This window comes from Schistocerca nitens, chromosome 2 (assembly GCF_023898315.1).
Source record: "Schistocerca nitens isolate TAMUIC-IGC-003100 chromosome 2, iqSchNite1.1, whole genome shotgun sequence".
Classification (NCBI taxonomy): Eukaryota; Metazoa; Arthropoda; class Insecta; order Orthoptera; family Acrididae; genus Schistocerca; species Schistocerca nitens.
Genome location: NC_064615.1, coordinates 369,687,842 through 369,714,721, shown reverse-complemented (window position 1 = coordinate 369,714,721; position 26,880 = coordinate 369,687,842). Strand labels below are relative to the sequence as shown.

The window sequence follows — 26,880 nt, the reverse complement described above, 5'->3', positions numbered from 1 at the left end:
TAAGTTATCAATTGCATCAGATGATGTACCCGCACAATGAATATCTGGTAGCGTCAAAGACTGTTCGCTAAGTGGGCTGTATTAAACACAAATTTTCTATTATGGCATTGCTTGCAAAAAAAAGTAGAGATAACGATAAATGGGGTTCATTTTTAATTTTGAGGCTTTGTGCACCGTGTTCCGGACTTCCTCGGCAATTAAGAATCTGAGGTGGTCCTAGGAGATCGAATTCGCACCTCGACGCCAGTAACAATCGATTCTACGCTGTGCACCACGGAGTGGTAAGGAGCTTTTCGGTAGAACTTCTGTTGAGGAGAATAGACTTTTCCTTTACTTGTTTCAATGGTGCTACAGACATGACAGAGCCTTAGGCACGTAAGAGTAAATGCGATTGGTCGTGTAATTTGCTGTTGGTTTTAGCTACGGTTACTATATTCTCCATTAAAGGATATACGTAATGTGGTAATGCAACAAGTTTCGTCAGTAACATAAAATGCTGCTGTTACCATGTGAAGTGACCAGTTGTACAACTCTCAGTGAAATAAGAAGTTCATTGCCTATGATGGTCATATTCGCTACCGTATCCGAAGTCAGTAAAGCATGTTACTCGTAGCGTAGTGGCCGTCACGATGCTGAAAGCCCTTTCAAAGCTGACGACAAAATGAAGAATCTTCCTTCAACAGTACTTGGCTATCAAACAGAGGGGCGGAGACAGTATCAAATTTCTGACCACCAGACAGTGTGTGAACGTTGTGTGTTAAATCGCAAACGTCTCCCAGTGTGACATGGCGTGAGGATATGCGACGCTGTTGGTAATGATTGCATTAAACCGAGTGGTCCTCTTTATACAATTCTGTAGGGTTAGGCAATGTACCGGCACCATCTCTTACTTTCTCCCTTCGTTTTATTCGACAGTCGTTTACCACCACCACCACCACCACCACCACTAAAAACAAGACTCGTCACACCAACCCACATGAAGAACCCCGCTCCCCACACACACGAGGCACCTCATAATCATTGTAGGCTCAAGGATAACATTGGAAAATTACCCCGAAAATTACCCCCCACTGGGACCCTACCAAGCACTCATTTATCACTACAGGACTGTTACTTGAACGTAATGATTAGACCACGGAATTTTAGGTCGTAAAAAAGTGTTTTAGGCACCTAAAATAGGCTCCTTCAGTAGTTCATTTAGGTTATATAAAACCTAAAATGGGCTCTAATAAAAATGATGCAGAGAAAATAAAAATAAATTAAAATGCTCAATGTTGACAGTATGAACATCTCATTAGTCATTAAAACAAGGAGAATGAATATTTACATAGTTACAGAGCACAGCAATCTACAACATTAATGTTGAACATAACTCCAAATATTTTTGAGTTCCTGCAAGATAAAGATCTCCGTAAAAAAGATGACCATAGTTGGCTTCACAATAAATAACCAAAATCTTTTCTAGGTTTTCTAGTGATAAACTGTGGCGCTAGTCAGTCAGAATCAGTTTATACGCTGAAAAAGAACGTTCTACATCAACAGATGTGACAGGGGCGTACTTCATTTTCGGCACATGTTGGACAGGAATGCTGCAGTCAGGAGTGCTGGATTTTCCACTAAGTATGTCGGCAGCTGCACACAACTCCTTCAGGCCAGTTTTCTTCTGCAAAACCGTTTGCATTTTTGCCCGTACTTTTTCCCCTACTTCACATGGCGCTTCATTAATTTTCATTTTGACTTCTTCAAGCAAAGAAATATTGTCGTAGATAGGTCTCCCTGAGCCTTATAAGTGTGAAATTATTCTTGCCATAAATGTGTAGTGGGCCCTAGTGTAAGATAAGTCCCGTTTTAAAGAAGAATCTTTGAGTAACTCCATTGCTGCAGTTACGGATGCAGCATCCGCCGGTATAGTTTCAACCACTTTCTGGACAGCTGAGAGATGCGTACTATAGTATTCTGCTGCTATCAGCCACGTGCCCCAGCGGGTGACAACAGGTTCTGGCGGCAATGGGACATCTGGAAGCTGTTCTTTGAATGCTTGTATTCTTGATGGTGCCTTAACAAAAATTTTCTTCACCATAGATATTACTTTATTTACTTTTGGAAATTGTAGCCTTACTTGCCCTGCTATGCGGTTGATCCCATGCACTACACAAGTTACGTGCAGCATCAATGGATAGAATGCTTTTAATAGTTGAAACGCTGCTATCATATATGCAGCAGCATCAGTGACGGCCAGAAGCACCTTATTCTCATCCACTCCGTTTGACTATAGCACCTTAAGCCCATTGTTCACAAACTGTGCTATTGTTTGTTGGTTAGTTTTTGCAAGCTGTTTTGAGTATACCAAATGAGCCCTGGATGGAGCATCTGGATCTAGCTTGCCAATAATCAGGTTTGCAATGTAACGGCCAAGACTGTCAGTAGTTTCATCCACAGAAATCCATATACAAGATTCTCCAACATCTTCTCGGATTCTGTGCAATGCAGCATTGTAAGCTGAATCCACATAATTCTTACGTAAAGTTTACTCTGCAGGAATAGACTGATAGCAGTACTTCTCAAGAAAACCTCTGAAAATAGGGTTTTTTAGTTTCCGAAAGGGGATGTTTGCTGCCACAAGTGCATGACACAAATCACTGCCGAACTTGTTTCTTTCAGAGGATTCACCAGATTTATTGGTTAAAAGAATTTGCTTCAATTTAACCTAAAGATCCGTGATCTATTTTTTACATATGAATAATAAAACACCTATAAAGAGTATTTGGTATTAACAGGGATAGCGATATAAAAAAATAAAAAAAGACCGAAGTGTTAGGCAAATACGAAGCATAAGCGCATATCAACTAGCCACCTTGCTGCACACTGGGCAGAAAATATTTTTTTTCCCCCATCTGTCGTATAGTCTGGAAAAACTCGAAGCCACTGCCTTATATGATGAAATAGGCACTTTTTAGGATATTAAAGCCGAAATAGGCAAAAATAGGCACTAACGTCGAAATAGGCTTTTTTAGGTCCTATAGAATTAACGCTATTAAGTGTAAATAGTCATGAAACGCATAAGTACAAAATTTTATGCAAATAGGAACTCAGGAACAAAATAGGTTTTTACCTAAAATCCGGGGTCCAGTAATGATCCACGCCGTGACGCAAACCATGAAGTATTTAAGTACTTCTTGTGAAAGATAAGCTATTGTGTGCTATGTTATGAGCGTAGACTTTCGCGTCTGGAGTCCATTTCAGTAAAATCGTTCTGTGTATGTGACCGCGTCACGTGTTAAAAACTACCAACCTTTCGGCTACTGTTGCAGGGGGCCTCTGTGAGGGTGTTTCGAAAACTTTGGTCTCTACAGGGTGTTACAAAAAGGTACGGCCAAACTTTCAGGAAACATTCCTCACACACAAATAAAGAAAAGATGTTATGTGGACATGTGTCGGAAACGCTTAATTTCCTTGTTAGAGCTCATTTTTGTTTCGTCAGTATGTACTCCAACGTGATAAAATTGTAAATTTTCACAATCAACATGTGTGGGCTGACGAGAATCCTCACGCAATTGTGCAATCACGTCATCAACACAGATTTTCTGTGAACGTTTGGGCAGGCATTGTTGGTGATGTCTTGATTGGGCCCCATGTTCTTCCACCTACGCTCAATGGAGCACGTTATCATGATTTCATACAGGATACTCTACCTGTGCTGCTAGAACATGTGCCTTTACAAGTACGACACAACATGTGGTTCATGCACGATGGAGCTCCTGCACATTTCAGTCGAAGTGTTTTGTACGCTTCCTAACAACAGATTCGGTGACCGATGGATTGGTAGAGGCGGACCAATTCCATAGCCTCCACGCTCTCCTGACCTCAACCCTCTTGACTTTCATTTATGGGGGCATTTGAAAGCTCTTGTCTACGCAAACCCGGTACCAAATGTAGAGACTCTTCGTGCTCGTATAGTGGACGGCTGTGATACAATACGCCATTCTCCAGGGCTGCATCAGCGCATCAGGGATTCTGTGCGACGGAGGATGGATGCATGTATCCTCGCTGACGGAGGACATTTTGAACATTTCCTGTAACAAAGTGTTTGAAGTCGCGCTGGTACGTTCTGTTGCTGTGTGTTTCCATTCCATGATTAATGTGATTTGAAGAGAAGTAATAAAATGAGCTCTAACATGGAAAGAAAGCGTTTCCGGACACATGTCCACATAACATATTTTCTTTCTTTGTGTGTGAGGAATGTTTCCTGAAAGTTTGACCGTACCTTTTTGTGACACCCTGTATATGATCGTTTACCTAACATTCTGTCTTGAATATCTTGCTAATATTGAAGACTAAAGAGAACAGAGTGAACAGGAATAAGAAAGCCACAGCGCCTTCTGTCTTCCCATTTCTACTGCTTTAATGGTGTACATTTATGCTTTCTCGATATAATATTTTATCGAGATAGGTACGCTGCTCCCATCACGAAGTTTGAATGTTTTTTTCCGTTTGTTGAGAAATGCACAGAATAGGTACCAAATCGATACTTATAATTTTGCATTGCCTCCTAAATTACCCACTCTTCCCGTATTTCGACTGAACTCGGTAAGAAAGCAGCAGATAGCTTTTGTAATTCTAGGTTACCTGTATTTCCCCAACTGTACTGAGACTCTCCGTTGAGGTAGCAGACTGTAGTGAATACTGTGATTGTAACTCACAGCCGGCTCGTGTGGCCGAGCCGTTCTCGGCTCTTCAGTCTGGAACCGCGCGACCGCTACGGTCACAGGTTCGAATCTTGCCTCGGGCATGGATGTGTGTGATGTCCTTAGGTTAGTTAGGTTTAAGTAGTTGTAAGTTCTAGGAGACTGATGACCTTAGATGTTAAGTCCCATAGTGCTCAGAGCCATTTGAACCATTTTTTTGTAACACACACTTTCATAAGAAGATGTGAAACCATGGTGAAGCAAAGAATTTTGCAACAGTTGTATGAAGCATTTGGTGGGGAGGCGAAATACATTCCGCCTCGAAAATATAATATTCTTATGCAACTGGCGGTTTCAATTGTGGTTTAACATGAACACCAGTAGGTATTCAGTCTGTCTTTCTGCATGCTACCTCCTTGCCTAAATTCCTTGAATGTAGGTCCACAGCTTTCATTTAGGACTGTTTTTGCTCTTCTGTTTATGTATGTGGCTCAGGAAACTGCCAGCACAAGCCGGCACAGTGAAGTTGCTTTCTTCCCTCTTAATCTTCACTTCTGTCCTTCGGAACTCATATATCTCCCCTAGACGGTGTGCAATCCACACATCCTGTTTCCGGCTTCGGAATCAGTCTAATAGCTGACAAAACGATAGTTCTAAAATACCTTAATTTTTTCTCTTAATGGTAGCACACTTGATACTCAACTTACGTCGCTTAAGATACGTGTGGATAGTACTACAGACGTGTCGTTCGTATTTAGTGAGTGCATTCACATATCTGACCAGAATCGCAGTAGGCGCCTACTGTGTCGTTGTGTTAAAAGAGTTAAAAGATTTTTATGTATTCCATCCACTAACTTCATTTCTTTAAAACTACGTTTCTGCCTGTAGGTAAAAAATACAGAAAGTAAGATTATGCTATGCAAGGTTACTCGCGGCTATGCTGATAACTTCGGCCGAGACTGACGTCATTTTCTTGCAAACTTTTCCTTGACAATATCACATTACGCGACTTTGCCATATCTTTCGCCCACTGGAGTGACACATGACACATGCATGGTGCGGCGATTTTGAACATTTGAAATTGAAATTTGTGATAAGGACTATGAGACAAAACTACTGAAGTCATCGGTCCCTCAGCTTACGCACTACTTAATCTAACTTAAACTAGCTTACGCTAAGGCAACACACACCCATGCCCGAGGGAGGACTCGAACCTCCGACGGGAGGAGCCGCGCGAACCGTGACAAGACGCCCGAGACCGCACGGCTATCCCGCGCGGCGGTGATTTTGATATCGCGCGTACGTCGTAATAATATTCGGCCTGTCCGAACCGCCTGGGTCATACAAAAGTGTTTATTTTTCGTTCAGATAGCATTGCAGACAGACGTGGAAGCTCGTCAAATCTGCATTACTTAACGACTAATACGGTTAGCCAGTCCTAGCTGCAGGTTGCGCGACTTCTGGGCAACTGAAATTTGGTTTTCAGTACTTAATATAATTATTGACAGAACTTAAGAATTTAAAATGCTGTCATTATCTACTCATCAAGAAGTATGAGCTGAATTTAACTGTTTAACATAAGAAGTCAATTATTAAAATAAGAAACTGTGAGTATGTCCTAAGGCAGTGTAACTCATTGCGCGCAAATTATTCAGACTACATTCATTCAGTATTTGAGAATGAGAGCACTTAGCGACTTCAGACAAACTTTGCACTTTGGGCGCCACTTATCACAGTATAAGTGTATATTTTTATTTTTATAATTATATATTTTATGATTTTGGTAGGGGTGTCTTTAAATATTGTGGGCTAGCATGAGACTTTAAATTAACTCATACCGCGATAACACTCGTACGGACATCGGCTGTCCCGACGTACGTACTATATAATATTTTTTAAACACAGCGCGCGACTCACCGCCTTCTAATAAATAGTTTTCGTGAGCGTTGCTATTTAGAAAAGAAAATATGCGTATTCTTACGCGAACTGTAATTATTAATATGGGTCTCAGGGGCTACTGGTTATTTATGTACCAAATTACATAAAGATTAACTGAGATATTGCGGAATGTAATGCTTTTCAATATTTCTTATTCATTATTTGCAAGGCAAAACTGGAGAGAATCTCGTCTGCCGTTAGGCGGCCAAAATGAAACATACTGAACTCATTCAGTGCTGTCAATTTTGGTAACTGAAATTAATCTTAACTTCGAAATTAATGAAAGATCAAAATTGAGAAGTCTCTCGCATTTACATTTAATATTATGACTTGAAATTTTAATTAAATAATACAATCAGCGTAATGGCCGACTAAATCCTGCTAGGGAGATGAACTCCCTGCACTACGAAGTTCTGTAAAAATTTTGTTAATTATAATTAATGGTTGCGATCATGAGAGGTGACAACTAACTCAGTAATACACACTTTCTAATAACAATTTCTACTATATTTTTCAAAAATACAGATAAAACTTACGTTAATTATCAGACAGCACTACAATGGCGGCCTACCGCTAGACGAAACAAAACAGGAGCGATAGTTCAATCAAAGCATTGTCTCTGATCTTCATGGCCTATGTTCCACAGAGATTATACCAAAAAAACTGTGTTTTGTTAATTACATCGATATTTGTGTTTTGATAATAATAACTTACGTTCTTTACTATTTCTTATATATCGCGCACACATATACAGTCTTGAAATAATTTATAATTCACACGTCTCATAACACAAACTTCCTTTCCCTTTCTCCAAATGTCCATTTATGTGACGTACCGTCACAACCATTTCAAAACTTTTTCTCGCTGACAGACCCCTCCCATAAAATAATGAAAACAAAGAAGTTCACCATATACTACACTTTCCTGTTCATGCTGTTCAGCATTAGGCACGACGTTTTAATTTATTACTTTTGCACTACTAACCCTGTTCACAAAACGTATTGCACACGGCATCCACATTGTAAAAAGTTAAAGGGACTTTTGAGAAAAGGAATATTTATTCTGATGATACGTCTGGCGGGTGTTCCAGTAATTCGAATTCCAACTCTTTCCGATTGGCAGAATGTGGCCGAGCGTTATCTTGCTGCAAGATGACACCTTTTCGCAGTATTCTGCGACGTTTGGATCTGATTGCAGGTTTCAGTTCAGTTCGCAACACGTCACAATAGTTCTCACTGTTCACAGTTTCGCCTTTCGCCTCTCGGGGTGAAATGAACAGCTACCACACCTTCCATGTCCCAGAATATAGTGTTAGCATAATCTTACCAGCTGATGATTGACGTTTATATTTCTTAACTTTTGGTGACGATGGCTGTTTCCAAACCATGCTCGCAGCCTTACTTCCTGGTTCGTGATGACGCTCCCACGTTTCGTCCTCAGTAACGATTTGCTGTAGAAATCCACCTTGCTTGCGATGATAACGGGCAAGATATTCACGAGATATATACATCCTTTGCGCCTTACGCTGCCCTGGCAATTCTTTCGGTACCCACTCCACGCTTTCCGAAAAGTGAGCCTGTCGTGTAAGATGGAATACGCTGAAGCATGACTGATATGTATTGGCGATTTCGTCCGCTGTGATTCGTCTGTTTTCCATCGCCAAACCTCAACGGCTTCCAAACTGTCCTCCGTTGTTGACGTCGACGATCTGCCCTATCTTTCCCCGTCACGTAGAGTTCTTCCCTGTTTGAAGACGGCCAGAGTGGCCGAGCGGTTCTAGGCCCTACAGTATGGAACCTCGCGACCGCTACAGTCGCAGGTTCGAATCCTGCCTCGGGCATGGATGTGTGTTATGTCCTTAGGTTAATTAGGTTTAAGTAATTCTAAGTTCTAGGGGACTGATGACCTCAGAAATTAAGTCCCATAGTGCTCAGAGCCATTTGAACCAGCCCTGTTTGAAGCGCTCTATCCATTTGTAGATCTTGCTCCGCGATAAACAGCTGTCACCATAGTGCGCTTGCATTCCACATATAATTTCTGCAGTTTCAGCACCTTTCGCAAGCAAAAAGCGGATCACTGCCCTCATATCCTCCTTGGTGCAGATCGACAGTGGTGCTGCCAAGTTTCGCGGTCTGCTACAATACGACTAATGCGAGAATAAGAGTGACACGTTGTGTAGAATTTTTGCAGACGACAATAATTCAGCCCTGGATACTAGCAGTGTTACCAAGCCCTATGGCGAGAAACTGCAAAAGTCCCTTTACTTTTTGATGTCCCCTCGTACTACTTAAATTACCTGCAAAATTATATCATTGTACGGTGCATGGTTCAGGTGACATGACGTGTTAAACATCGAGATGCGTGAAAACGTGTTTCTTTTAAAACTAAGCGCAAATTACCCAGACTACAGTCATCTGGTAAAGAATCTAAAATTAATAAACCCAACATAATTAGGCTTTTGCGCCTTCAACCATTTAGTAGAGTAACTTATTTATAATCAGACGTCTGAAGCTTTTTTATACATGAGTTCGACGCTTAAAATACTTTGGGGTGTAGGTTACTGGTAGTACTCATCATCTCTGAATTCAACGGATATTGGACTGTTGCTGACGAAGTTTACTGAAGTGACTGACACAGCAAAATTAGATATTGCCTGAATTCTGATGTAGTCATCTAGTTTTAAATACTCTTTTGCAATACTGTATTTGTACACAAGGCGAAAAATATGAAAGCATTGCAGGACTACTCACGGCGTAGGTAAAACAAGGAGCAGTCATCTTCTCTCTCTCTCTCTCTCTCTCTCTCTCTCTCTCTCTATTTCTTCTCAACACACACATTCCACACTAACGTAAGTCACACAAAATTAAATAAACAGCGTAAAACTGAATATAAAAGTAGCTAGGAATGTGGCAGCGTCTTGAATACAATAAATACAATATTAATTATTCCAAACGCTGCAGAGTGTAGCGCAGCAATGAAAATCGTTTGTATAACGTTACGTTAGAATGAGATGGCCTAAATATTAATGAAATACATGATTTTGGAGTTCACAAATAATAATAACTGATCGAGTAAGAGGAGGAATGGAATAAGGGATTGGGTAAAAATTAAACACTGGGTACATATATAGTTAACTGAACTCTATATTCAGATTGTGAAAGTTACTCTCCGTGTGTGGCGTCGGTTCATACAGTTCTCAATGCACCATTTCGGTAGCGATGGCGGAGTATTCCTCAACATTATTTTATGCAGCTATAAAAAAGTCGCCGAATATTACATAGCACTATAACGTATCAATACCACTCGATGGAAAAACTGTAGTGACTTGTGATAGTCAATTGCAACATAATTCGCGCGAAATTGGAATGAAAAATGTTAGCGTCATAGGCAGCATCATTCCGTTAAATCTACATGACTCAAGTTTCGTGTTGCAGCAATGTTATTACCAAAATACGGAGATTGAAGCTGATCCCTAAAGGACTAATAGCTTCTGCGCCTGTTCTGAAATATTTTATTATTAAACATTCGTCTACGAGTATTAAGAGCTGACAAAATCTTAAAATTCAGCAGATCACTATCTGGAAAGAACTGCCTCATTGCGCAAACAGAGCTAGCGTTAATTATTTTGAAGTGCTACTTGTTCAACTTTGATGAGTCAAGCGTTCACACAGAAGGTTGATGTGTCAGCTTTCCATACCCAAATTTGCAATGGAAGCAGCGCAGAGGTTGAAGTATTTGTTCGCGTATCGTTATGTCTTTTCGAGGTGTAGAGTAATATCCACCTACACTCTACAGTCACAGATAGTGTCGTGATATATAAGGCGCCGCAGCGGTCAAGGGAAAGAACTCACTTTTGCGAGGTTGTGTTTAGTATCCGCGTCCGCTATCCCGATTCAGGTTTTCGGTGGTTTCACTGTATTAAGGTGAACACCTGGATAGTTCCGATAATAAAAGTATAGACACATCCTATTGACTTTTTTGTATTTCAGCTCAAGTTTGTGCTTTGTCTCAAATGATGTGATTGTTGATGAAACTTCGAACTGTTCATAGACACGTAGATTTCCGCGGCTCGTGTCAAAGCAGCTAAAATCCTAAAATATTAAAGTAGCTGTCGATTTGGCCGTGCTGCTGTGGCCCTTCAATCTTTGCCTGGAAAGGGCGGCACAAGCCAGAAATGTTGTTTACTTCAGTACTTCAGTAATTTAGGATTTTGTAAGATAATGTGACAGTACACTCAGAAGAACTTTAAAGAGATTGAACTACATTTTTTTCATTTACATAGAGATTGTTCAAACCCCCCGTCCGGGCATCCTGATAAAAGTTTGTTCCTTGATCAGGCCGCAGCCAATTTCTTACACTATCTTTAGTCAGCTGGCGTAGAACTCCGATTGTAGAAGACTGTAAAACTGGAATCTTATGTCATTCTCTCCAAACAAAATGCCTTTCATCTACGTCTTCACTTCTACTTCGCCCTTGGAAAGCCAAGCACTTAAGTCACCAAAGTGCCATGAATTCGCATAGCGTATTTTCACGACATTGATTCTTATATCGCTCCAGTCGAAAGCGTTGAAAACTTTACATGAAATGCTACGTCTGAATTGCCGTAGATAGGAGCGCACGCCTGGTTTACACATCCATGGACAGAACAGAAACAGCCTTCAAGCGAACTCCACACTGGAGGCCCGCATAATCTGTTTCACTGGAAAATATAAAACTGCATTTGCGTTTCAGCACACCCTGCAGCCAACAACAGCGCAGTTTCAAGCCAGACTGACTTAATCGACTGTGACTGTTTCAAAAATACGAAAATGTTTTTCAGAGACAACTGTTGACAAATAATGTAACCCAACAAAAATTTGTGACATCTGAAAAACTTTTCGAAACACTTGTGCGTTTCGTTCGCACAGTTCTTATGATTGATAATGGACCTTATGAGGAAATGGCTGCACTCTGCTTTGGCGCGCTTTTCGCGGCGGACCATCTGACGGCCTGTGTTTTGCCTGTTGCAGGACTAACCAGGGACTGCCGCCACTACCATGGAGGAGGCGCAGAGGTGAGTGACCCGCCGTCTTAGCGACGCACGTTTCACTACTCGTCCAGAGCTACTCCTCTGTCCGTTGTTTCAAGTAAATCTAACACAACACTGATAGAGACTCCTGATGTTTTGGTTTATCTTTGTGGACTTTACTCTACAAAGAAACAATGTTAGCTATTCAGCTCACTAATAGAGCACAGATGCAGCGTCTTCAATCCTTAAGGGGAGGTTTACTATCTTTGGCCCGAAAAAATCATGTTCTTTGAGAATTTTTTTCTCGGGATGTGTTATAGATATCAATGTCAAATTTGGTCAAACTGTTTATTGATATTTCCTCTACAAACTGGAAATTTTTCTACCGCAAATGTCGAAGAGCAAATGCAGAAGTGCCATCGGAGCGAAACAAAATTTCTATGTAGACCTCCACGCGTGTATGGTCATAGGTCAGCCGGCTCGTCTGCAATCAAAATTGAGTTAACGTTAGCGAAGTATATAAGATTCTTTAGGAGTTGTCCGTCGCTTAAGTTATTTGGACCATAGGAAACAAAATGACGGCCATTTGAAACAAACACAGCTATTTCATCGATTTTTCGACTTCATCTGTCAAGTATAAATATTTGTAGTTGATGGATCGGAATAAAAGTGGTACAACTCCTAGACAATTTAGTTAGCTTCGTCGGAAACAAAGAATGATGCCAATCGGTTCAGTATATATAACAGCACAACATCTGCGTCCTCGTTAAGTCCATGTTAAGTTTGTCTCAGCCTCAGGAAGTGAGCGTAAAAGAGATCTAAAAATTAATGTTGGTCACGAATGTTACGATGTTTAGAGTAAAATTTAAGCTTACGAATTTTGTTCATTGGCTAACATATGCACATTTATACGCAAAAAGATAGAAACGTACATCATATTTTGGCCACATAGTTGTTGTTGGGGTCTTCAGTCCAGAGACTGGTTTGATGCAGCTCTCCATGCTACTCTGTCACGGTGCTTCTTCATCTCCCAGTAACTACTGCAACCTGGATCCTTCTGAATCTGCAAAGTGTATTCATCCCTAGGTCTCTCTTTACGATTTTTACCCTCCACGCTGCCCTCCAATGCTAAATTTGTGATCCCTTGATGCCTCAGAACGCGTCCTACCAACCGATCCCTCCTTATAGTCAAGTTGTACCACAAATTGCTTCTCTCCCCAATTCTATTCAGTACCTACTCATTAACTACGTGATCTACCCATCCAATCTTCTGCATTCTTCTGTATCACCACATTTCGAAATCTTCTATTCTTTTCTTGTCTAAACTATTTATCGTCCATGTTTCACTTGGATACACATAGTATTTAGTAGTTATTAGCGTATTTTCAGATAGATTGTTTCGATGAGGTTTTGAGAAAATCTCTCTGTTTGGTGTTTTCCAGATTCGACGAAGCTGTTAACATAAAGAAATACTCGTCATGCTCCTGTCGCAGGATACAAGGTAAGTGGCCTGTCGCCTGTCATGTGGGGGGGGGGGGGGGGGGCATAATCTGGGTCACACGTTCAGGGCCGCGCAGTTTTACCCACGGGCAGACACCGGTCTGCTCGCCAAAGCCCGCCCGCCGTCTTCTTCTGTGCCAGTCTCTCCATTTCAGAGTAGCACTTCTCATTAGCCTTCTATTGCATGGTGTTGCCATTTGACAACAAACCGTAAATTTAATGTTAAGGAAACCACTCGTATATGCATGATGTCGTCTGGCAACACACGCACAATCTGGCTGCATCGAGCTAGACTATGTTTAGTATAATTACGTCGGCCACACGACATTGTAATTTTAATCATAATTATTATTATTATTATATCTATATACATAATTAAGTTTCTACGGAACCCTCGGATCCCAAGACCTAATAAGTGACGTGTTCAGATTCTAGATTTGTCATGCCACATGAACTAAATTTTACAGGTGACACAAAACATTACATCCCACAGAACTGTAGGTTAGCCACTCAACATTTATTATAGACTAGCTGTTACCACAGCTGTACTCACGTATCGATAGTTTAGTTAATTATGAGTGTTGGTGAGTAACCAAACTACTGTACGTGTAATAATTTCAGCAGCCCTCACGTGCCTGTCTGTTGTGTTAAGCATAGCCCGTGGTGTGCTCCCCCTCTCCCTCCTCGCATGCTGCCCCAAAGCACAATACGGCATACGCGGCGTCGCTGCCGCACATTGCATACAGAGGCGAAGAGGCAGGGGTGCGCATCTATGCGTCGTGCTACTCAAGTAGCTACACATTAAACAAAGTGTACATTATGTAACAAACAATGTGGAAGTAAGAATTAAAGACACTAAACATTGCATAAGCATTGTGCACAATAGTTTTAATGGTGTAATGTCGGACGTATCAACCAATAAAACTATTCTCACAAATACCATAAAGATAAGAAGTCAAAGAGCTAAAAGCTTTTTCAAAGAGTAACTGTATTTCCCTAATTCGCGTAATATTCTTCAGATCAGTAAGTATCGTGTACTGCACTCTATATAAAGTAGCCTGTGTTTTTTCAAGCTACCTCCGCACCAAATGTCATCGAAATTGGTTCAGCGGTTTAGTCGTGAAAAGGTAACAGAGCGACATTCGCATTTGTAATATTACTATGGATAAAACTTTCAATTCAGATATATTTTTCCCGTGATCCGATTTCATACGGTGTCACAAGCTATGCTCAAGGTACACTATGTGATAAAAAGTATCTGGACACGTGGCTAAAAATGACATAGAAGTTCGTGGCGCCCTCCATCTATAATGATGGAATTCAATATGGTGTTGGCCCACCCTTAGCCTTGTTGACAGCTTCCACTCTCGCAGGCATACGTTCAGTCAGGTGCTGGAAGGATTCTTTGAGAATGGCAGCCCATTCTTCACGAAGTGCTGCACTGAGGAGAGGTATCCATATCGGTCGGTGAGGCCTGGCACGAAGTCGGGGTTCCAAAACACCCCAAACGTGTTCTATTGGATTCAGGTCAGGACTCTGTACAGGCCAATGCATTACAGGGATGTTTTTGTCGTGTAACCACTCCGCCACAGGCCTTGCATTATGAACAGGTGCTCGATCGTGTTGAAAGATGCAATCGCCATCCCCGAATTGCTATTCAACAGTGGAAAGCAAGAAGGTGCTTAAAACTTCAATGTAGGCCTGTGATGTGAGAGTGCCACGCAAAACACCAAGGGGTGCAAGCCCCCTCCGTGAAAAACACGACCACACCATAACACCACCGCCTCCGAGTTTTACTATTGGCACTACACACGTTGGCAGATGACGTTCAGCGGGCACTCACCATACACACACCCTGCCATTGTCACCACATTGTGTACCGTGATTCGTCACTCCACACAACGTTTTTCCACTGTTTAATCCTGCAATGTTTATGCTCCTTGCACCAAGCGAGTCCACCTCCCGCCTAATTGTCATAGTACTTGCAATGGATCCTGAGGCAGTTTGGAATTCTGTGAGGTGGTCTGGATAGATGTCTGCCTGATACACATTACGACCCTCTTCAACTGTGGGCGGTCTCTGTCAGTCAACAGACGAGGTCAGCCTGAACGCTTTTGTGCTGTACGTGTCCCTTCACATTTCCACTTCACTATCACATCGGAAACAGTGTGCTCAGGGATGTTTCGAAGTGTGGAGATCTCGCGTACAGACGTATGACACAAGTGACACCCTATCACCTGACCACATTCGAAGGTCGTGAGTTCCGCACCCTATCACCTGACCACATTCGAAGGTCGTGAGTTCCGCGGGGCGCCCCATTCTGCGCACTCACGATGTCAAATGAGTGCTGAGGTCGCTGATATGGAGTACCTAGCAGTTGGTGGTACCTTATTGCACATAGTATGAAAAACGTATTTGTGGATATCCGGATACTTTTGATCACATAGTGTACCTGTGAAACCCCCATGAAAATTCGTCTAGAGATTTTGGAGAAGCGAATTCAAAGAGACAGACGCGACACTTTCACAGGTGTATTATTAGTATGTATCGCTTTCTTCGATACTTAAAAGATAATGGAACGGGGTGGGGGCGGGTTAGAGGAAGTCCCCGTTAGCGGACGCCTTTGCCGGTGTCATATTGTCACGTGTGACGTCGTTCTTACGCAAACAGATGTAGAATAGAACAGTGACAATTTTTGTATTGTTTTTTGGTATGTAGATTGTGGTGATAGGTCAGCAGCGTATCCACAGGTCTAGGTTGGCCTGAAAGGTGGCTGGTTGTGAGTTAGCAGAGTCAACGACTGTGATCTCATAAGAACTACTACAATTCTTGTTGTGCCATCATTTTGATGATGTCATGGATCAAGGCAGACGGGTGTGTCGATAGTTTCAGTATTTCTCTTCTTCTAAGTCCTGACTCTGTAACTGTCCGAGGTACTTGCTTCCTTATAGCCGCAATGACAGTGAAAAATATGAAGCCCGGATTGCCGACGTATAACCTTTTTCTGCAGAATGTACGCCGTCCTCAGAAAGAACAGCATTTTCCTCTGTAGATCTCAACGGTGGACATGGCGTGCAGACTGGGTAAGGCTGAACTTCCGAAGACGCAACGAACGGAAAATACGCCACTTGTTGTTCTGTAACCTACCTCTACGTCCCTTCTTGGTAGTGAGTCTTATGAGCGCTATGGTTCGACATAGTATACTGCCTTTTACAAAAACCACACTTGAAATAAACAGAATGAAGATCGGTGTCACAACTGCAGTTGTTAACGTCACCTTTCAGTGCCATGAGTACATGTCGAACCGAAAATTTTTTATGTATCGCAACGTATTATTTGAACCACCGTCATTTTATATAACGATCATGCTTCATTTCTTGATTATAAATAAACCGCCTCTTTTATGTCTAACACATTAAGTCAGACACATATATCATATATTTAAGAAGCATCCCTAAAGATAGCAAACAACAGTGGTTTGTTATTCATATATTCTAAGAACTTCCGCTGCTTTCAGTCTGCAGCCAAATCTCGTGGAACAACTACGAGCTTTATTGCTTAGTGTGATTAGTACTAATACCTACATATTCACGTTTATGGAACGACTATCAAAAACCCGCGTTTTGGACGGGAAAGTTGTCAAGTTTCCTGTACTCTATGGTATCAGTAATTAGTCGACAGCATATACAAATCACGGATTTGAACTAACTATCCGAAGCAGACAAGCATAGTAGATTGCGACATACTTGCGCGTTTTCGATATCACTTTATCCATGCGAACCTGCAGTACGTAAGATAGATGCAGTGCATTTTAATAGCGTGTATATTGGAGGATAAATGCGGGTTCGTCACTACGGCTGACTGACGATACACACTACACAAAATGTTTCAAATGGCTGTAGTTTATTTGAAGAGCCTTCACAGTCCACGTTCCATATTGATGGATATGGTTCAAATGGCTCTGAGCACTATGGGACTTAACTTCTGAGGTCATCAGTCTACTAGAACTTAGAACTACTTAAACCTAACTAACCTAAGGACATCACATACATCCATGCCCGAGGCAGGATTCGAACCTGCGACTGTAGCGGTCGCTCGGTTCCAGATTGAAGCGCCTAGAACCGCTCGGCCACTGCGGTCGGCCTACACTACACACGCGTAAGCGACCGCTATTGTAACAAACTGTGAGGATTTAGTTCACTTCGCGCCTGAGCACAGACGAGATAATTGCAAAATGATGCTTAGTAGTGTGTTACGATTACATACGACGGTGGCTGCCGTATTAGCTGAATAACTATCCCTGTTTTGCCATGTGAAAGAGATAAACTTGTCGTGAGTTAAGATAGTAATATTTATTACTGGATTTTAAGACAAAATGAGCGTAAGAAACATCGCTCGATTGCCAAGCACAAAACGAGGCCCGCTGAAAAGAGAAGCTGTTATTGACAAACCGTAAGACTTTCCATAGCAATCTAGAAGCGAACGCAATCGGACCATGACGGTTGAGATTATCAGCATAATGAGCTCGCACGTTTCGTGGGAACTCGAATTGCATTCAATAGTCCGGCAAGGCCATCACGTGAAGATGCGTTAGTTGGCCTGACGTACAGGTGGCGTCACACACACAGTGCTTCAGTACGCATTGCGACGTCAACAGCTATTGAAGAGTCGGGAAATGGAACAGAGGCGACGATGTAGGCGCCAATAACTCCTGACCACTGACTTACCTGTAGAGCCACATTGTATTATGGTTGCGTAGCTCGAACAGAGTCAGGCGAGAGTTCAATACACCAATAATTCTTACTGAGCGACACTTGGCAGATAAGTTCATTTATGAAGTCGCTAGATGACTGCAGTTGAGAACCGAGGCCCAGTGCATAAGACTCATGACTGTTGTTGGGGAGGAGTCGTCTCACTTCCTCGTCTGAACATCCGCATTAAGCTTTGATGTGGCTTACCTCAAGCACATGAGACGAACAACGAACTGGTTACATTGCAAAGTCTACTGCCAATTTCCTTTCCCTTCCCTAAGCAAGCGGATCTTGTACTCCGTATCTACACTGCACCACAGAATTATAGAATCACTTTTTAGAAAACGCGTACTTTTCACCCATTGCGATGCTTAAGTTTGAAATTTGGCTCAAAGGTCGCTACAATCTTCGTCTGTAACGGTGCAAAAGTGTGCCGCCCTGCGACGTCACCCTCGGGCACGACGACGTTTCAAACCAGAGCTCAGAAGTTCGCGTGAACTGTAAGGTAGGGTAATTATGTCACATTAGCACCAAATTTCGGCACAACTTTGCCCAGCGCCACTGTGAACGTGTCACACAATGGGAAGGTCGTCACATCCTCTCTTACCCTTACTTCACTCCTTTCTTTGACGCCGCTGCGATGGTGGTCAGAACCGCAACACCCAGAGTTTTCGCGTAGGTGACTGAGGCAAACATTTTAGACATGCAGCTGCTCAGAACCGACACGAAATGGTCTGGGGGTGGCATAAAAAGCGTCAATGAAACCACCCCTTCCCTTGGTTTGTTGATTCCCACATATTTCGCGGCCGAAAATAATAGTTTGCAGTGCAGTGAGAAGCAAGACCACGTTCTTGACAAACATGGCCACTACTGCCGGTCCGTGGGTGTTTAAAACCTACTCTGTGGACATCGCAGGGCTGTAGCCTTACTGAATGTGATCTCACCCCTTTGGAGTGTAACGTGGCAGCAAAAATTGCTGTTCCATACGAAACCAGTAGGGAGCGTTCAAAATCATTTGCGAAATTTGGACGTGATCCGAAGCAGTAAAGTGCTTTTATGCTTTTTCATCCCTCCTTTTCTGCGTACTCTTTTGGCTTGACGTGCAAATTAACAAAAGCTGACTCGAAGTGTCCCTCGCAATTCGTGAATAAATGACCAAAATATTAAACTGACTACGTGTTCCAAAACACTTCGCTATAAGAACTTTAAAAGTTCCTGAGGTCTCAAAATAATTCCTAGTCGCGACGAGAATTGCACTCGCGAAATAATCAACGTTAAAAATATATCATCATTCTTTATAGGTATTCTTAAAATATTACGTTAGTATGAAATTCTATTGCTAACATAAGACAATAGGAGCACACAATTATGATACTGAGATTATTTCTGGAGTGAGCAAATATTGATACTATAAGTCAATAAATATTTTCAGTGGGAACACGAAATGCGTATTACCTCGAGTCTGTACATCACATGCCCTATAACTTTATGTATAATATTTAAACTTGAATTAATGCTCCATGGTTTTAGTTCTATATTGAAATGTACAATGCCTGTGTTACATCATACCTTTGAAAGGACACGGCCGATTTCCTTCCTCATCTTTTCATAGTCAAAGCTTGTGCTCCGTCTCTGATGACATCGATGTTTATGGGATGTTAAACCCTAAATTTCCTTCCTTCTTCCTGGATAGTGAAATACACTATATTTAAACTGTAAATAGAATTGCAAAGTACGGTAAAAAATACAGTTACTTCAAACAAACTTATCCACGAACTTGTTCCTTGTTGTTTCCCATCACTTCGGGATCGTATGTAGTTCATACGTTGTTTCTTACTTCGGTGCCAACCTCGAGCAACAAGTCGCTATATACGTGGGAAGTGTTGCACCAGTTGTTGTATGCCTAATTAAATTCTGCTTACTTATTCATTACTCACGGATAAATTACAGGTAAGTGCTTCAGTCACACGGTGAAGTAAACAGTTAGTCCCTAAAAAAGGCGAACAGACTGTACTTGCGAATCGCCAAAAGGTTAATGCTGCGCCCCACACAACACATGCTCCTACGACGTATTTCATGCATCTGGGTCATAAGATGGAAGAGAATTTAATTATTGAACGAGCTGATTTTTCCTGATAGACCTTTTTTTAAAAATTTGTATCTGAGGTAAGTCGTGTTTCTTTGAAACCTTCATACTACCCAGTCGAAATCGTTTACCTGGTGTGCGATTCATGGAGGAGCTAGCCACATAAATATTTAGAATGTTCCGACATGACTGGTGCTCCTTTAGAATAGAGTTTTCGCACGCTGAGCTGTACTTACACAAACAGCTTGGTATAGCGATGTTAGGCCAAGTTCTACGATAGAAACCAATGCGTCCTCGTTGCACCTTGGGTCGCATGTCCTGCATCCCCCACAGCGGTACTGCACTGCGTATTGCGTCAGGCGACGCGCAGGCGTCGCTATCAGTATACCTGCAGCCGCGGTAGAGAAGCCCTGTACACTTCAGCGTATTTACACTGCAGTCCAAAAGCTAAGCATGATAATTAATTATAAGCATATTTCTTGAAACTATACTCTGAAATGTTATAGAACAATATAAAAGTTTAGCCACTATACGTTAGGGAAACGCCAGTGTTCGAAAGATGTAAACCCAGACACCCTGCACCGAAGTACTCATTGAAAAAATAGTAACATTTAAGACATGCGGGAATTACAGCATATTTTTACCTCTGTGACATATGTTATTCACATAAGCCAAACGTGCACATTTCTATGGATGACAACTGTTCGCAATGTCCAGATTGAACAGTGTGTTTTCATCATGATGTCACTTGCTGAATAACGGTGCTCGAAATATTTTGTTGAAAAGTTATGCAACATTCATGTTCACGATGTTCAAGTACTTACAGGGTTCGCCTGTATGAGTATTATGAGAGTACTTTAAAAAGTAAGTTACATATTAATGTGGCAGGCCAAATAATTTTTATTCATTGTTGCACTACACATACAGGTGACACAGATACATGACACCATTTTTCAGCGTAGTCGCAAAATGTCTGTAAATGCCTAATTAAATTCCGCTGACTTAGTCATTACTCACGGATAAATTACAGTTAAGTGCTTCAGTCACACGGTGAAGCCCGCATCTCGTGGTCGTGCGGTAGCGTTCTCGCTTCCCACGCCCGGGTTCCCGGGTTCGATTCCCGGCGGGGTCAGGGATTTTCTCTGCCTCGTGATGGCTGGGTTTTGTGTGCTGTCCTTAGGTTAGTTAGGTTTAAGTAGTTCTAAGTTCTAGGGGACTTATGACCACAGCAGTTGAGTCCCACAGTGCTCAGAGCCATTTGAACCATTTTTGAATCACACGGTGAAGTAAACAGTTAGTCCCTAAAAAAGGCTTACTCGTCATAGAGCCACTCGAGAACCGCTCTGTTTATGTCCTTGTCGTTGTAAGATCTCTTTTCACAAGATCTACTTCAAACTTCCCAAAAAGTTGGAAATCGCATGGTACAAGATCTGGTCTTCCAGGTCAGCATTACTCATTGCCAAAATTTCACAGTGAATCTTTGTGCAATTTAGGCGTTCAGCCCACAAGAACCGTGTCGTACACGGCGCGTCAATTTCCAGTTGCTGCGCAATTTCAGTCGCACACTGCGATGCACTTATTATCCGACCGCAGCAGAACTGTGTCTGCAGGAAAGCAGAAACGTGTTGTCTTCTTTGTTTTTCGTGCTCTACACATTTTTTATTAGTTAAATACCATTTTTTTTGCGACCGTGATTAAACTCTTAGACCAAACGCGTTTCACTTTATTTTAAAGCACCTTCGGTGGTCACTGTAACAATGCAGTTTTCGCTACAGTTTTGGTCTGCAAGAATCATGAACAATTGTCTTGCGTTAACTTGCTAATATAAACAGTATTAATTATTATTGTTTCTTGCGTTTTTTTTCTTACGTCATTCTTCGCATGTTCTGTCTTCTGACAATGCGCCGCTCTTGTTTCGCAACGGTCTTAGCGAGTGACGACATGTGTACATGCAGCCGTGCAAACGTGTGTGGAATCACTCAGCATCGTGATTAAGGGCTGCTACTGAGGAAAACCGAGCCCTAATGTCTCACTGACGTCCAGTGTTAGCGGAGGAGTATTGAGCAACCTGTTCCTCTCTGGGCGGAAGAGGATTAAAATCTCCGTCGCACACAATACTCTTTGTGGTGGACAGATTTCTTACATCCAACATCTGTACATGAACGTGTTATATAACAGACAAAACTTCCAGTCACGGTCTGTTTCATTGGATTTCATCTGCACGACTGCGACTCAAGCGCACTTCGGCCATCTGTGTGGCGTTATCCATTTGCTGTGTCATTTGAAGCACTGTGCATTCGAAAATCACACGGCAAAATTGTGTGATGCGTATTTGCAAGTAGCGCAACGTGTTTGATTTGTACGGTCTGCTGTGATAACACAGTATTTGCTACAAACGAGTTGGTAAGGCAGAGAAGGGAAACTGCCTGACCAGTCGCCTATGTGTGCAATAATAATCACGCTCAGCGTATCCGATGGACATACCATTAACCTGATAGCAGACCTATCCTCGATTTCATGTCCCGAATCAGCCATAAAGTTGTCAGCCGGCTGCAACATTACGCTGCGCAGTTTGCCTGTCGATGAGGTAGCACTACTCACAGGGGTGCAATGGAGCGGTATCTTAGTATTAACTCCCCTGGCAGAGCTTGTGGCTCACGCGTGCCGATCTACCTTCGTGTCGTCTTCTGTCAACGACATTAGAGGCTCGCCTCCCAACCGAGGTCACTAACACACTTATGCAATGCCTCTAGTTACTGATGTAGCCGGTGTGAATCGTGGTAATAGAAAGACAATTCCATCGTCACTGTTCTGCCAGCCAGGGGAAGAGAGGTGGTGGCGTAAAGTTGCATATCATCATGTCGAGCACCAGGGTCGTTGATTAAATAAAGTAAGGATTTAACGTCTGTACGATACGAGGTCATGCGAGGTGGGGCAGATGTTCCCATCCCTAGCGAGTGCGAGTCCAGTTTACTATCAACGGCGCCAGCACGATCGACTTCTAGATTTTTTTCAAACCTCTCCACAGTGTCTCAAGGACTGTGGGCATGTCATTTTTTTATATACGCTGATCTGTCCGTGCTAAAGGGACGTTAAGCTTGGCATCCCCTTTATCGCTATTCGAGGACAGTAAGGTATATGGCACCATCACATTTCACACAATTTTTTCTACCATATCACTACCACCACTAACAACAATAAGAGTAACTTTACGTGCACTGATTAGCTAATTATACAAGACGGAGTTAAGACACTGTCATCATCTCACAAGGGAAGTGCGTGACCTCGAACGCCCAGAACCGCAGAAAATTGTGCTTAGAATGTAAATCGCCAATCCCAAAAACAGCGGTATGAGCCATTCGTATGCAAAGCTGCGCGTCTAACCACGACAGACATTTGAATTATCACCTATTCAAGGTCTAAGAGAGGAACTTCGGTAACGTGAAGAAACAAAATATCCATATAATAGGACCAAAAATACACGGACTTCAATGTCGTGACTTATTGTTACATTTCCCCCTGCTTAAAATGATTGCGTTATCCGAACAATAAACTTTTTCTACTTTTGCTCAGCTTTCAGGCTTCAGAGATATTTAACGAAGTGGTCGAAGCGAAGTGGAACAGAGCAGTATGCACATCTGATTAAAGCCACATTTTGACATGCATTAAAATCCCACGCCAGCACATGGAACGTTCGAGGTCACACACTTCCCTTGACACTACATGTGTTGTACAGTGCATGGCGAAGAGTGTTTCATTAGGGAAGGGCAACGTTGGCAGTTTATCGGTGCTGATTTCGATTTCGTCAATGACTTCTAAAATAGATGGCCGATAATAATCATCCCCAAAACATCGATGTTGAATGTTGAATTCGCAGAATGGCTTAATAAGGGACAGTTCACGGAATGCTGTAATGAGCGACATATAAATACATGTTACATCATTTATTAATCAATAAATATAACTATAAGTATCATTCGACTACGATATTATTGCACCTGGGAGTGAGGGGGCTTCGGTCGGCTTATCGGGAGATTTTATCACGATACTTCAGGACACGCTGGACTTCTGATAGTGCAGGTATATGCGCAACTGTCTTGAAATCATACACAGTGCGATGTGTATTCATTAGTCACCACTGTACTTGTTTACTGTTAACTCATCGCGTGTTTCCGACAACGGCCGTGGGAGGAAAGTGTAGTAATACAGCGGTGGGGTAGTCCGTTTTAACATTTCTGAGAGAAGTTTCCTCTAAGGTTTGTTAAGTTTTTTTGAGAGAGAGCGTATCCTGCTTTTGAGGACATGCGTTTAGAAGCTGACGACGTAGGTGTACAATTCAATTGTTTCACTGCGGTGTTCTGTAGCGTTGGATTGGTAGTACCGGTGCGTTATTCCGTACTTGTAATTGATCTTGTTTAACATTTAGAAGGCGATCTTTCAAAATATAACTGTACTGTGATGGTCGATCTGTTTCTGTTCCAGTTTGCAAAATTATTCTTTCTTGTGCTATTTTATATTGTTCAATCTATTAATCAAATTTGGTTTTCCTGAAACGTGTCAACATATTTGCCATCTTCACTGACAGTCGTTTCAATAGCTAATTGAAAATCCCTGAATGTTTTGATAGCATCCGAACATGCTAACGCACGACGAAAATGGATGCTCTTGAACCTACTGAACGAGCAAATTTGATATCTACATCAACATACGTACTCCGCAAGCCACCGTAGGTAGGGTGCGTGGCGGAGGATACCCTGTAGCCCTACTAGGTGTTTCCGTTCTTGTTCCACTCGCAGATAGAGTAGGGAAAAGTGACAGTCTATATGTCTCTGTACGAGTCCTGATTAGTCATATCTTATCCTGGTGGTCCTTACGCCTAATGTATACTGGTGGCAGGAGGATTGTTCTGCAGTCAGCTTCAAATGCCGGTTCTCGAAATTTTCTCAGCAATGTTTGTCGAAACAAACGTCACCTTCACACGAGGGATTCCCATTTAAGCCCCCAAATCGCCGCCGTAACAGGTGCGTGTTGTTCGAACCTACCGGTAACAAATCTAACAGCCCACCTCTGAATTGCTTCGATTTTTTCCTTTAATCCGACCTAGTGCGGATCCCAAACACTCGAGCAGTACTCAAGAATAGGTCGCACTAGCGTCCTGTATGCGGTATCCTTTACAGATGAACCACACTTTCCTAAAATTTTCCTAATAAACCGAAGTCGACCATTCGCTTTTCCCACCACAGTCCTCACGTGCTCGTTTTATTTCATATCGCGTTGCTACGTTACGGCCAGATATTTAAACGATGTGAGTCTGTAAGGTAGGAAACTACTAATGCTGTATCCGAACATTACGTGTTTGTTTTTTCTACTCATCCGCACTGCCTTACATTTTTTCTACGTTCAGAAACACCTTCCATTCATCACATTAACTAGAAATTTTGTCTAAGTCATCTTGTATCCTCCCACAGTCCCTCAACTTCGACACCTTCTCATACACCACAGCATCATCAGGAAGCAGCCGCTGATTGCTGCCCACCCTGTCCGCAGATCATTTATGTGTGTAGGAAAAAATATCGGTCCTAACACTAATCCTGTGGCACTCCTGACGAAATTTTTGTCTCTGATGAACACTCGCCGTCAGGACAACATACTGGGTTCTATTACTTTAGAAGTCTTCGAGCCACTCACACGTCTGGGAACCTATTCCGTGTGCTCGTACCTCCGTCAACAGCGTGCAGTGGGATACCATTTGATATGGCTCATACACGGATACGTCAAAACGTTACGACCATTGCCATCCTCTTACTGAATGCCCTTTAGTGGCGTTGCGGCCACGTCATAGGGCAAGAAAAGTATAGTAGCGGAGCAGGGACGAATGAGGAGCGACGATAATGGCCACAAATGGGGAAATACACTGACATAAGCGACTTCGAAGAAGAGCAGATTGCTGTGGCGCCTATGGCCCGTTGCATGGGAGCGAGCATCTGAGAATGGGCGAAGCTGAGTGGCTGTGCGTGTCGTGAACATCTGTGGAAAGCGGTTGAAGGACGATGAAACCACAAGTACACGACAAGATGTAGGACGTCTGTGTCTCATCACAGAACTTGAAGGGAAGAGGCTTCGTCGCATTGTGAAACGGATGGGCGTCGGTCTGACGACAGTTCAGTGCTGGTGCAGGCGCAATTGTTTCTGAGTACACCGCCGAGTTAGCGTTATTGAACACGGGGCTCCCATCCAGGCGAACGGGTATCCGAAACAAGCACCGCGCTACTGACACAGGCCGATGGGCAGTGTGACATTCACTTCGGGTTCCTGAGGACCTGCGGCTGTAATCGAAGACATCGTGACAGCTGTGGACTACGTCAACATTATTGGGAACCACATGCATCTCCGACGGCGATGGCATCTTCCATCAGGCAAATTGTCCAGCCATAAGGCCACATTCGTGCTACAGTGTTTGTGGAGAGTGAGCGTGACATGTCGCTGTTGTCTTGGCCAGTATATTTGTGTGATCTGAACCCGATGGAATACATCTGGGGCGGTATCAGGCGCCAGCTCCGTTCCCCGGAAACCACCGCTCTGTAATTTACGGGAATTTTGCGACGTGTTCGTAGACGTCTGGTGCCACACATCTCCGAAAACGTTCCTGTCTACTCCATGCCACACAGAGCAAAGATGGAGCAACGCGCTATTTTGCAGGTGATCATAATGTTTCGGCTCATCAGTGTCCGCGTGCACGTGTTTGTGTGTGTGTGTGTGTTTGTGTGTGTGTGTGTGTGTGTGTGTGTGTGTGTGTGCTGAAATTACTTTAATGGTTGCAACATACTTTTTTACTCGAATTTCACTAGTAGCCACTTTTATAGGCCGCAGAATGTCACAACCAACTGCCAGATCCGCAATAACTGCGGCTTT

General features: G+C 42.6%; 1 protein-coding gene across 4 annotated transcripts in view; it reads left to right on the top strand.

Annotated features, from left to right (window-relative positions):
• The window catches only part of LOC126236194 (sialin-like), a 395,476-nt gene that overhangs the window by 223,277 nt on the left and 145,319 nt on the right, over positions 1–26,880 (top strand). For 3 of the 4 annotated variants that reach the window (XM_049945299.1, XM_049945297.1, XM_049945298.1), the window contains exons 2-3: positions 11,633–11,676; positions 13,074–13,132. In XM_049945299.1, the coding sequence (XP_049801256.1) occupies positions 11,660–11,676; positions 13,074–13,132 (76 nt within the window). In that variant the 5' untranslated portion in view covers positions 11,633–11,659. The remainder of the gene's footprint in view (positions 1–11,632; positions 11,677–13,073; positions 13,133–26,880) is intronic. The other variant, XM_049945301.1, reaches the window with a different exon arrangement.